Raw genomic sequence first — 11,815 nt, forward strand, 5'->3', positions numbered from 1 at the left:
GCTGCTTGTTTCAAAGTGAAGCGCGCACATTGCGCACGCGATCGGCTCGTGATCCGGTGTTTTCCTCATCTCAGTCTCTCTGAGCGGCTCCGTTCACAGTGAATGCAGTGAACTCCGTTATTGAATGTGCTGTAAATTTAGCAGGCGTTTGGGTACGCCACGGCCACGGTATGCATAATTTGCACATTTGCATAATTTTCAACATTTTAATGGGCAAATGTTTACAGTATTTCATTAAATTAGTAATGTTTGTAAACCTGTTTTCACAGAAGCTGACGTTTTAAACCTGTTTTCACAGACAACTGAAGTTTCCGCCAAAATAAAAGCTCAAGGGTTTATCTCTTGCAAGCATGGCCTAAAATTAACAGATGCGCACAGAGAAAATACTGTACAGGTACAGCAAGCTCACTGTTGGGAAGAAAAATATAAATATTGGGGTGGTGGTTTATGAATGTATTTCTGAAGGGAACTGACTTCACAAATGTTTGGATGGCATTTTTCCCCTTATTATTGCTGATCCATAAGCGCCACCTGCTGTCAGAGAGTGAATTTGCATTCTCATTCAGCTTGTCTGTTTTAGTTTCATGCAGGTTTTATCTATGCATCATTGTTTGTATCGTGATTAAAATGCAGTGGTTGGTTCTAATTTCAAATGGCTTTTTTTTTTATTAAATGTTTAGTTGTTGTAGTAGTAGCAACTGACCGTTTTTTTGCAAAAACAGTTTCATGGCAAGGAAAAATATTTATGGCCGGTAAATTTTCTCAAGTCACCAAGTTAGTTTTAGGCCCTGCTTGCAAGTGTAGAAATGAGGACAAAAGTATTGCAATTTCCCTACTGTAGAGTAAGGTAAAATAATATACCTGAAAAAAAATCATTTTCATTTATTTCTCAGTGCAATTGTTTTACAATATATGGCTATTACTGTCATAGGAATAATAATATAAAATTAGTATTATTATTTTATTCTAATTTGTTTGGCTTCTAAATTCACCAGTGAGACTGAGGCTCTATATCACAACTAAAAAGAGGGTTGAGTCCCCTTAAAATTTCAAGAACAAGTACATTTACCGGCTTTTTTTTTTTTTCTTTTAGTTTGCACACTGTGACTGAACCTGTGTTGGAGCTCTTAATTTTGAACTCTCAAAGTGCACCGCATTTAAGAATTGAACTTTAAAATGTACAAAATTTTCTTACGGGGGACCATGTCCCCGGACCCCCCTAGAGGGGTCGAGGACCGCCCACCACAGTCTCACAAAATCCTGTGGGAAACACTGTGTAGCTCTTAAATAACACATTTGAATTCAATTCAAAACATTTTAAAACTTTACGTCATTACTGCCTGATGTCAAAGATGTCAAACCTGGCACAACCATCTTGAGGCACCATCTTTGAATTAGCATCAGTACAAATGATATAGTCACCATTTTCAATACTCAAGGCTTCAGAACTGCCAGCCGAATGAAATCAAATTAAATTTTCACTAATGTCTCACACTCACGCGTGCTGTTACCTGAGCCTCTTCTCTTCCTTCTTACGGAGGTGCATGTCTCTCTGTACCACTCTGAGCACATGCTCTGCTTCATCATTGCTCAGACCAGACAGGTCCAGTTTACGTCCCATCACTGCTTTGGAGTCAAGAGTCAAAGGTCGCTGGAATCACAAATGGTTGTCCTTAAAGACTTTGAAGATAAAGCCTGGAGGTCACTGAGAAATAAGAGAGAAATGAAAGTCATTCTGTCTAAACTGAAAAATGCTTGGATTGCATGGGATTGAAAGGGATTGACTTTCACAATAACAAATATTTGAAATTCCAGTATTGAGGTCACACATTTACACAATGGCTTTATTTTATACACAAACATAGTATGTTACCTCTTAAGTGCTGGCTGACCAGTCTGGACAGTAATAAAATACTATTTCAGTTTAAAACATTGTCTCTCCTCATTCATCACTTCCTTATAATTGTCTTTTTCTTCTCCTTTTTAGTCTCAGCCTCAGATGGAGCAAATTCTCAATCTGGCAAGGTCTTATCTGATTATATGAATTTCATAGGATGAATTTAACATCTTTCTGGAACAATATTTTAAAAAATGTACCAGACTGCTACAGTGAGCACTTATGAGGCAGAACTAACCACTGTATTTGGCAAAGTTTTTGTAGGTCAGTGGCATCAAATCTTTGAAATACATTTATTTTCTGAGTTACATCTGTGAAACTTACAGTATGTGTTACTTTTGGAAGTCTATAACTTAACAAAGTCCAGTGTTTTCATGGATTTTTTTCCCGAGCCTGTGTATTTTTGTGGTTTCAGTTGTTTCAAATAATCTGTCTTAAACAGTATATTAAATGAAAAACAAACTGTCGTGTTTATTCATGTTGGTCAAACCAGGCCATTTTCAAATACAAATGCACCTCAGGAAGTGTGTATTCAATAAAAATACATACATACATAAATACATACATACTGCTTGTGTATCTGAAGAGAAAAATAACTACCAAAAACAAATACCAAAATCAATGGCAAATGTTTATCACAAAGTCATGATTTAAATGGCATAGCAAATTAATATTTCTCCACAGAGAGATCACATAAATGGATATAAATGCACAAACATAAAACCATAAAATGCATTTATACTAAAGAGTTCCTGCAAAACAAGTCGGTTATCTTTAACAAGCAAACAGGCTGCCTAAGATAAGACCGGTACAATGCACACGTGGATTTGGAGCTGCATTAATGTGCTCAGCCAGGCTACGGTCATTGGAAAATTCTACCTGTGGACCAAGATCTCACATACATTCTCTCTCTCTTAATATGGTCCTACATGGGGCTGGGAGAGATGAGGACATTTCAGAATAGGCTCATCATCGGAGGTGAAAAGTAAGAGAGACAGATAAGATAAAAGGGGTTCAGAGAATTATGCACTAAAATAAAAATGGATGTCCATATCAGCCAGTATTTTTTAAAGGACATATCAAACATAGATGTTTATTTTGCTTACTAAACTGTTAGGGATGCACATTAAAGGGGGATACTGTAGCTGCTTATTGATGAAGAGCCATGAAATAAAATGGGAAACAGGAGGAGATTGTGTGGAAGGAGGTGGAACAATTATAGGAAGAGACAGAGATGGTATTACAGAGAAGGAGAGGGGGAGAGATGCTGACAAAGAGAAGGAGAGAGAGTGTATGACGTTAAATGCAGCCTGTGGGTGATGACTCAGTCAGCTGTGCCCTTTAAGCTCCACCAATCACATTACACTCCACCTGTTTACAATCCTAACACACACACACAAAGACACACACTAAGACATATAGGCAACTAACTATTTTCTTGACAGCATTTCAGCAATTCTCAAAGATCCAGAAGGCTTATTCTAATGCAAACACCCAAAACTCGTCACACACCTCTATATTCAGAGATCCTGGAAAGACGAAAAACAGTCTGACAGCTACATTAGATGCTAACTAACTATGCATATATATTGAGAGAGAAATAGGAAGCATTCTTACAGTATAATATAGACAGACATTTGACAAGACAGCATAAAGTCCGTTTCATGTTGCAGCTTATTCTGGTCAAGGACTATCCACTTAGACATGAAGACATTGCCTTATTGGCATGCTGTATATAGTATATGTACACTCTAAAAAATGCTGGGTTGTTTCAACCCAATGTTGGGGCAAATATGGACTCAACTTGGGTTAGTCCATATTTGACCCAACATTGGGTTGAAACAACCCAGCATTTTTTAGAGTGTATAGTGACCACAGTTTTTATTTTGTTTATACACATTGTTCCGTAGAGATTAGGTTTGCCTGTAGAGCTGATTCTATCTAGGACCATGTTTGAAATGCCTGATCGAACAAATACAAATAAAACCAAATAATTTAATATTTCTGCTAAGCTAGCAGGCTAATCGGCTAACAGTATGCAAGGCTAGTAATCTAAAAAATGTAGTCAAACCCAGTAATAATTATTTCAGGGGACCAAATGTATGTATGTATTTATAAATAAATAAATAAATACATTTGTTTACAAAATTATTCTAAATAAATACATTTGTGTACAAAATTATTCACACGTAAAAGTGAAAATATTCTGCAGGTTGAGGGGCAATAATACAGCACAGGGGAGCTTCTGCTCAGCAGTGGAAGGTTAAATGTGGGTCAAGCTCAGGATGTGCTTTGTTCTAGTAGCTACTGTCACAATCAAGATTCCTGGTGGACATCTCAGATGCAGTAAATACATATACACAATGACCAAACATAGCCTTGCTGTTTTGTACTCACCTGTTTAGAGCCAAAACTTCACTTAGTGGGTACAGCTTATTGGGGGTGGGGGTTATACCGATGCACTTTCCTCAAAAATGCCCTTTTTTTGAAGATATAAGAGTCACCTGGTTTACTGTTTATATAATCAACACAATTTGAGATATCATTCATGTCCATAGCACACATAGAAACAGTAATTGTAATGTCGGCCTTAGCAAACACCACTAATCACTGTTCAGAGAGTGTTAAGGCATGAAGGTTTATTTAATTCATTAAATTACCATATAGCCATAATCAGAAATAAACTACTTTTAGCTCACCTGTGCTGATGGCAATACCCCACTTTCAAAACTAGAAGTCTGACACTTTCTTGGAAAGATATAAGGTATACATTCACCCTATAAATAAGAAACATGGTGTGAAGTAATTGCTTTTCTATCTGTGTCATTTGGGTCATTTGTCTGTGCTGAATAATGGGACTGGGGAGAGGAGGAAAACGCATTCTCTTTTAGGCTCTAATGTAACTACCCCAATCCATCAGACTGGCCTCCATTTCAGCTCAACATGCTGCAGTGTTTGATTCAAGTATCATTATTCAGGGCTGCTCGAAATATCCTGAGTGCAATTTCCCACTACACAAAAGAGTTGGATCACAGGATTCCAGCTGCCACCCGCTTTAGTCATCATGGTATTGTGCTATTAATTTAAACATTTTCCCATGATTTTAAAACTCATTCTGAGTACAAGGCCATTTTAATTTTAGGCATATGCATATTTCTACTTATCTGAAAAAACATACAAGGTACATAACATACAAACATAAAAATCTGTTTAAGAGTACATTATATAGGAAAGCAATGCATTTTAATGATCACTTTAGACTCACAAACGTTCTAAATAATAACACTTGAGAAAAAACTGCAGAATGCTGTTCTAACATTTTATCTATGTGTACTATCCATAACATTAACTATACAACAAACCATGGCAAATAACTTAAAATATTATGAAATATTATAATACAATCATCTAAAACCTTCTTCAGTTCAACATAAGTGGTAACTGACAGTCAGCTGGTAAGTTTCTTAACATTAACAACAAATTAACCCCAATGCAGGTCTAGTATCACGCTGAAGAGGTTTATCTTGCTATTATGCATGGCTGACTGCACATTATGCCACTTATTACAAGATGACTTGGTAAATGAATGAATGAATGAATGAACGAACAAATTAGCAAATGGACAGGAAATATTGATTTGAGAAACACAAAACTATTAAATCGTACTCTCTTAATGGACAGCCGTCAGTTAGTCAGTTTAACTGTCAAAAATATTTGACCACAAAATTCTGAGATTGGCCAGTCAGAATTAAGTATATAAAAGGTAGTTTTACAAACGCAATGGTAAACCAGCTATGAAAACATATCAAATTGCAATGTTTGGATGAAATAAGTCACAAACACTCCCCACTCTCGTGACCAAATCTCTTTCTTAACAACAGCAGTAATAATAAAAAACGCTCCTGTTACCCTGTCTTAACAATGCAGTGAAAACAGCAGGCATCAGTCAGTCATTATACACTGTCATGTATGGTAAATTAATCAAAGCAGCTGTGCAGGCAGGTTGGCTCAATGCATGCGGAGAGGATGATTCATTGAGCGGCCTTTATCCACCTATAACGCAACCATGAGGCAGAATGAAGTGGCAAACAGATGTTACATTCACACAATGCATTCTCCACAAATGCAGTTCTGGGTGGTCAGCTGGGGTTTACACCAATGAAGTGAAATACTACTGCAATACTGCAAAAAGTATGAATGAATGATAAAACAACCCCTCTCTCTAGGAAGTCAGCATCACTGTGATCAGAAGGGGGTGAGTATGGCAAGCTGCAGTACCATTTATTAATTATAACTATACTTACATTTATTCAATCAGCACAGAATTTTATTCAAAGCGACATCACAAGCAATTTGTCATAACAGAGAATGATATTTGCACTACACAATGCCAAGATTAGAATGCAAGTTAAGAGCTGAAGTGAAATGCAGAAAAAAAAAATGTTAAAAGTGCTTTTGATAGAGTAGTTCACTTCCAGAACAAAAATTGACAGATAATGTACTCACCTCCTTGTCATCCAAGATGTTCATGTCTTTCTTTCTTCAGTCGTAAAGAAATTACGTTTTCTGAGGAAAACATTTCAGGAATTTTCTCCATATAGTGGACTTCTATGGTGCTTGCGAGTTTGAACTTCCAAAATGCAGTTTAAATGCAGCTTCAAACGGCTCTAAATGATCCCAGCCGAGGATGAAGGGTCTTATCTAGCGAAACAATCGGTCATTTTCTAAAAATTACAATTTGTATACTTTTAACCTCAAACGCTCATCTTGTCTAGCTCTGCGTGCATTCTGGTTCATGACAGTTAGGGGTATGTCGAAAAACTCCCATCTCATTTTCTCCTCCAACTTCAAAATCATCCTACATTGCTGTTTTACCTTTTTTTATAAAGGGCGTTTGACCTTCTTTGCATGTTCACTTTGTAAACACTGCGTCGGTACTTCTGCAATGATGTAGGACGATTTTGAAGTTGGAGGAGAAAATGAGATGGGAGTTTTTTGACCTACCCTAACTGTTTCGGACGGGACTGCTCAGAGTACGCATGTGCATTGCAGAGTTACACAAGATGAGTGTTTGAGGTTAAAAAGTATATAATTGTTTTTTTTTTTAGAAAATGACCGATCGTTTCGCTAGATAAGACCCTTCTTCCTCGGCTGGGATCATTTAGAGCCCTTTGAAGCTGCATTGAAACTGCATTTTGGAAGTTCAAACTCACGGGCACCACAGAAGTCCATTATATGGAGATAATTCCTTAAATGTTTTCCTCAAAAAACATAATTTCTTTACGACTGAAGAAAGAAAGACATGAACATCTTGGATGACAAGGGGGTGAGTACATTATCTGTAAATTTTTGTTCTGGAAGTGAACTACTCCTTTAAATGTTGTGAATTAGTTAAATGCATGTGGAACCGGCGTGTCTTTAGCTTCAAAATGAACAAGTAATTAAACAGTAACTGGAATCTATTATGTTAGTTATTAGTATATATTCCTTTCCTACTAGCCATAATCTCAATAGTGGCAAGGAACTATTTCATTGTGAACTATTTTCATTTGTGAGTCATTTATCAGCTACTCAATTCTGGCTAGTATGAATTTCACCTGTTTCTGGTGCAGTTTGCTAATACTAATACTAGATTGAAATGAGATACTAATACATATTTCTTATTACAGTAGTAAGTAGTATATAGATAGTAGTACTGTACTTGTGCCATTTGTAGTAACTTATTAACTACAGCTGCTTTTTACTTGTCATGTACAGTATACCATATAGTCAAAATGGCTACTGTATGGTTTAACGTTAAATACTAGTAACATTTAAAAAAAGATGTTACTAGCAGGCTAACAAATGGATTATAGGACAATAAAACAATAGTGTCCAATAAATACATGCTAGTATTACTAGCTATTCAGCTAGTAAAAATGGAAATACTGTAGGTACCAGCAATAATTGGAATACAAATTAGTCAGAAGTGAATATTCTATATCTGAACTACAGATTGAGTCAGTTCAGTGGCAAAAATCTGTTAGTAAGTGTCACTGGGATAGTGGCTAGCAGGCGTGACATTGGCACAGGGCGGTCATGACTCCCGTGGTTTTGAAAAGACAGCAGTCGACCCCCACACTTTCGATAAGGGAAAATAGTCTGCGTGATTCATTAAATAAAACTTCCGACAACGAACATCACATTCATTGTAATTCAAACCATACACCGATGTTTATTAAAATGTTTATTCCATAATAATGAGAAAATAAATTACGATTGCATTTGTTTTTAGCCTACATGTATGTAACCTATACCTATTTGACAGTGAACAGTACATCATCTTCTTCTAATGGTGCTTCTGATAGCGGTCCTAAACAGGCAGTGAATTTAGTTGTCTTACTTGTGCCTGTCTCAGCTGCAACACAAATTTCTTGTAGTCTGCCTGGCACAACCAGAAAGATGAAGCCAGCGAAACAGAACAGTATTGCCTCCTTTTTCAAAAGGCAAATAAGGTAAGTTGACATTAATTTTATACATGCCCAGCCAGTTGTCATCATTCCCCCAGATGCCATTTAGCCATGTTTGTGATGGCCTTAAATTCTAAATGACTTAATCAAAGAGATAATTGTTTAAGTCAATGGTTCTCAAAGTGTGGTACAAGTACGCAGATGAATTATATTTAACTCAATTAAATATAAATTAATGTTAAAACACAATAAATTTTAATTTAATCTTTGAGTAGAGTTTTTTTACACATTTAAGGACAGTACAGTTTTTATTTAACTTTTAGGTACAACAGATTTTAGTTTAATAATTATTTAAGTTTTTTTATTTTTTATTTACCTGTATGTAAGCACAGTGCAGTGTTAATGTTAGCATTATAGTTAAGTAGTTGACAACAATAAATATTCTTATTAGAAATCAAAATGCTTTGTTTTTTAACTGTGCAGAGCTGTAGCTGAATAGTAAGGCCTACTACACTACTGTATTTTAATGTTAGTCACTTGGAGAGCCAATTATTTTCTGAGGTGGTACTTGGTATAAAAAGTTTCAGAACAACTGGTTTAAGCAATAAATGTAGCCTAACTTCGTATTGTAATAATAATCAATATTATTCTATTAATGATCAGGCAAATTTAATATAAGATGGTAGTCCGACGGTGAGCCTGAAGTGGTGGTCCGATATCTGGAAATCTGATCCACATACTAGTTCGTTTAATACCTGAATGTTAAAACAGCTTGCCATATGGTCAGGACTGAATGTGTCAGGTGCATCTAGCACACTTGCATGTATGATATGTAGAAATCGATAACGGCAATATACAAGCGGGTCACATAAACATTGACCTCTCTTCATCCTCTCATTGTACGGAGCAATTGTAAAATTCACACACAAACTTTTGCACATTCATCAACGATTCAAGCAGCTAATGCAATAATATCCACACAGAATCAATGTGACATCTGCACAAAACTTACGCGAAATCAACATCCGTGGTCCGCAGGCTACAGACGTCCACGCACTGACAGCCAGGCGGGTTTGGCTTGGTTAACTTCCATTGATCGGTGATATGTGATTTCCCACGCAGGCACACACACAGTCATGCGCTTTAGCTTATGGGGCGCCGACTGGTGCGAACTGATTTACAGAATTTGCGTCTATTTACAGCGGCTTATTTTTGCAGCGGTTAAGTTACTGTTTGAGGAATAAATTAAATGGCTAATAATTGATTAGCCCTTTATTAGTCAGCTTTCTTTCCCCCTCTCAGCGTGGCTATCTCTCCTCACACACATGGTGACATCCAGCGGCTGCTCGCATCCTCCTCCTGCACCTGAGCATCCCGCTGATCAGCCAATCACAGCGTAGTGTTCAGCCCGTTATTAAAACATCAACTAACACACGCAGAACGAGGGTGCTCCACTCAATCATCTCTGAAAGTTAAGGCCAATGAACAAAGAGGCAAATTAATTGGTAATGTTGCAGTATATATCAGAGAGCTTAATTAAAATGAAGCCACAACAAAGATGCTGTGGCTTCCTGAAGTCCAGGAACTTTCAGCTACTTAAAACGAGTAACTCAGTTAGGTAGATGGATAAATAGAACATTTTGTTTGTTTTATTCAATAAATAATACTAATTATAATGCTCAGACGCAGTGCATAAATCAGAATGTGTAAGTGCAAATACAAGTTCATTAATTCATTAAATGTATGGATGCAAGCAAAGTTTAAAATTAACACTTCCCAAGCACCAAATGCTTCAAATCTTTATTTATCAAGTAGGCTATATAAAATAGCTGTTATTTATGGTCGCCCTTCTCAATTTTATGCACTATTAGCAGATGTGGCAAAACATTTTGACAAAAAACTTGGAACTCTGGATGGATGTGTGTGTGTGTGTGTGTGTGTGTGTGTGTGTGTGTGTGTGTGTGTGTGTGAACCTTATTCCCTGGACCTTTAACTGACAATGTAAGACTGGGAGAGAGACATGTTGATAAATGGCAGAAAGCACTTCTGTTTCTTTTGACTCTCATTAACACATTAATTGTCAACACACATACACACACACACACACAATCTCGATAGTGTAATCTTGTAGTACTGTATCTATAAAGCCTGTAAACACATTCCTAACGATGGTGGTTAGGACAGTAGCCAGAAAGAGGATAAAATAGAAAGGCAAGACATCTCTCAGCTCCTTATCGCTACAGTGCAGTGATGGAAACTGCTGAGAGCAGCAGGTTTCACAGTACTTGCTAAAGTGCTTTATGGCAGATGTGAAGAAATTCACTAGAGCTCATTTGTCTAACTGAGCGAACATGTACAGAAAGAGAATCTGTATGTCTGTATTTTCGCTGAGGAGCCGAGCCGGTGACCCGGCCACTCAGCGGTGGTACAGCAGCCGTGGCGACGGGACGTGACGTCTCCGTTCCCTCCTTCAGGGAACGAGGGTTACATATGTAACCAAGACGTTCCCTTTCAGTCGGTCACGCTGAGTCACGTCGGTGACCAACGAATTGGGATCCCTACCAAAGCGCCATGGATGCTGCCCCTTCCAGTGTCCTGTTCGAGCCGCCTGCGCCCTTTTGCGGTGTAGACACTGTTGTCATAGCACTACCCACTTAGTGAGATTGGATAACACTGGGAAAACGTACCCATTCCACTTGGAACAGGAACATTGCGGAAGCCCCATCCTTCCCGAAGGAGGTTTCGGAAGCACTTACACATATGACATCCGTTTAGGTGCATATGTAAGATTAGAGGTGATTGTAACCCTCATGGAAATGGCAGAAGTCTGGCGGGGAAACACGGACTCTGAGGCTATACCGTGGACTTTACACATATGGGAACAACTTAGGCCTCTACATATGGAACTCAGCCCTCTACCGGTTCTCACGGATTCAGCGAGTGAGGGCCTGACGCCGGACATTCCGCCACGTCTGGCTGCCGAGGGGATGGAGGAGCTCGACAGGGCCTACAGTACGGACACTCTGAATCAGTTTTAGCAAGCTGACACTAAACTGAGGCCTCTCAGCGCCTCTAACCGTTTGAGGTGAGAACACAGCAGGATACCGGCTCCACACGAAGGCTATAGAATCTAGCGAACGTGTTGGGGGTCACCCAGCCCGCAGCTCCGTAAGCACCCTTTGAGACGGTTCAAGGCAAGGTGCACTGCTAACAACTATAGGCAATTAATATGCTAGTGCAGTTGGGGGCCCGTCCATACCCCCGACACTGCGTGCCAGTTGTACGTGGCCCCCCAGCCAGTGGTGGAGGCCACCCGTGTAAACCACAGCATGTCTGGAGACCTGTTCTAGGGGCACTCCTGCCCGGAGGAACGTAAGGTCTGACCACGGGGTGAAGATTTGGTGATAACTTGGACCCAGTGAGTGCCGCGCTGCCACGCCCACCTCGGGACTCGGCCATGAAGCCAGTG

At 38.6% G+C, this 11,815-nt stretch overlaps 1 protein-coding gene across 1 annotated transcript in view; it reads right to left on the bottom strand.

Moving 5' to 3' along the window:
* The window catches only part of myripb (myosin VIIA and Rab interacting protein b), a 231,359-nt gene extending 221,735 nt beyond the window's left edge, over nucleotides 1-9,624 (bottom strand). Inside the window, exons 1-2 of the mRNA XM_016490029.1 lie at nucleotides 9,359-9,624; nucleotides 1,512-1,705 (exon numbers count right to left, since the gene is read on the bottom strand). Coding sequence (XP_016345515.1) covers nucleotides 1,512-1,621 — 110 coding nt within the window. The 5' untranslated portion in view covers nucleotides 1,622-1,705; nucleotides 9,359-9,624. The remainder of the gene's footprint in view (nucleotides 1-1,511; nucleotides 1,706-9,358) is intronic.
* Nucleotides 9,625-11,815: the final 2,191 nt, after the last annotated feature.

This window comes from Sinocyclocheilus anshuiensis, unplaced genomic scaffold, assembly GCF_001515605.1.
Source record: "Sinocyclocheilus anshuiensis isolate Anshui unplaced genomic scaffold, SAMN03320099.WGS_v1.1 scaffold106, whole genome shotgun sequence".
Taxonomy (NCBI): Eukaryota; Metazoa; Chordata; class Actinopteri; order Cypriniformes; family Cyprinidae; genus Sinocyclocheilus; species Sinocyclocheilus anshuiensis.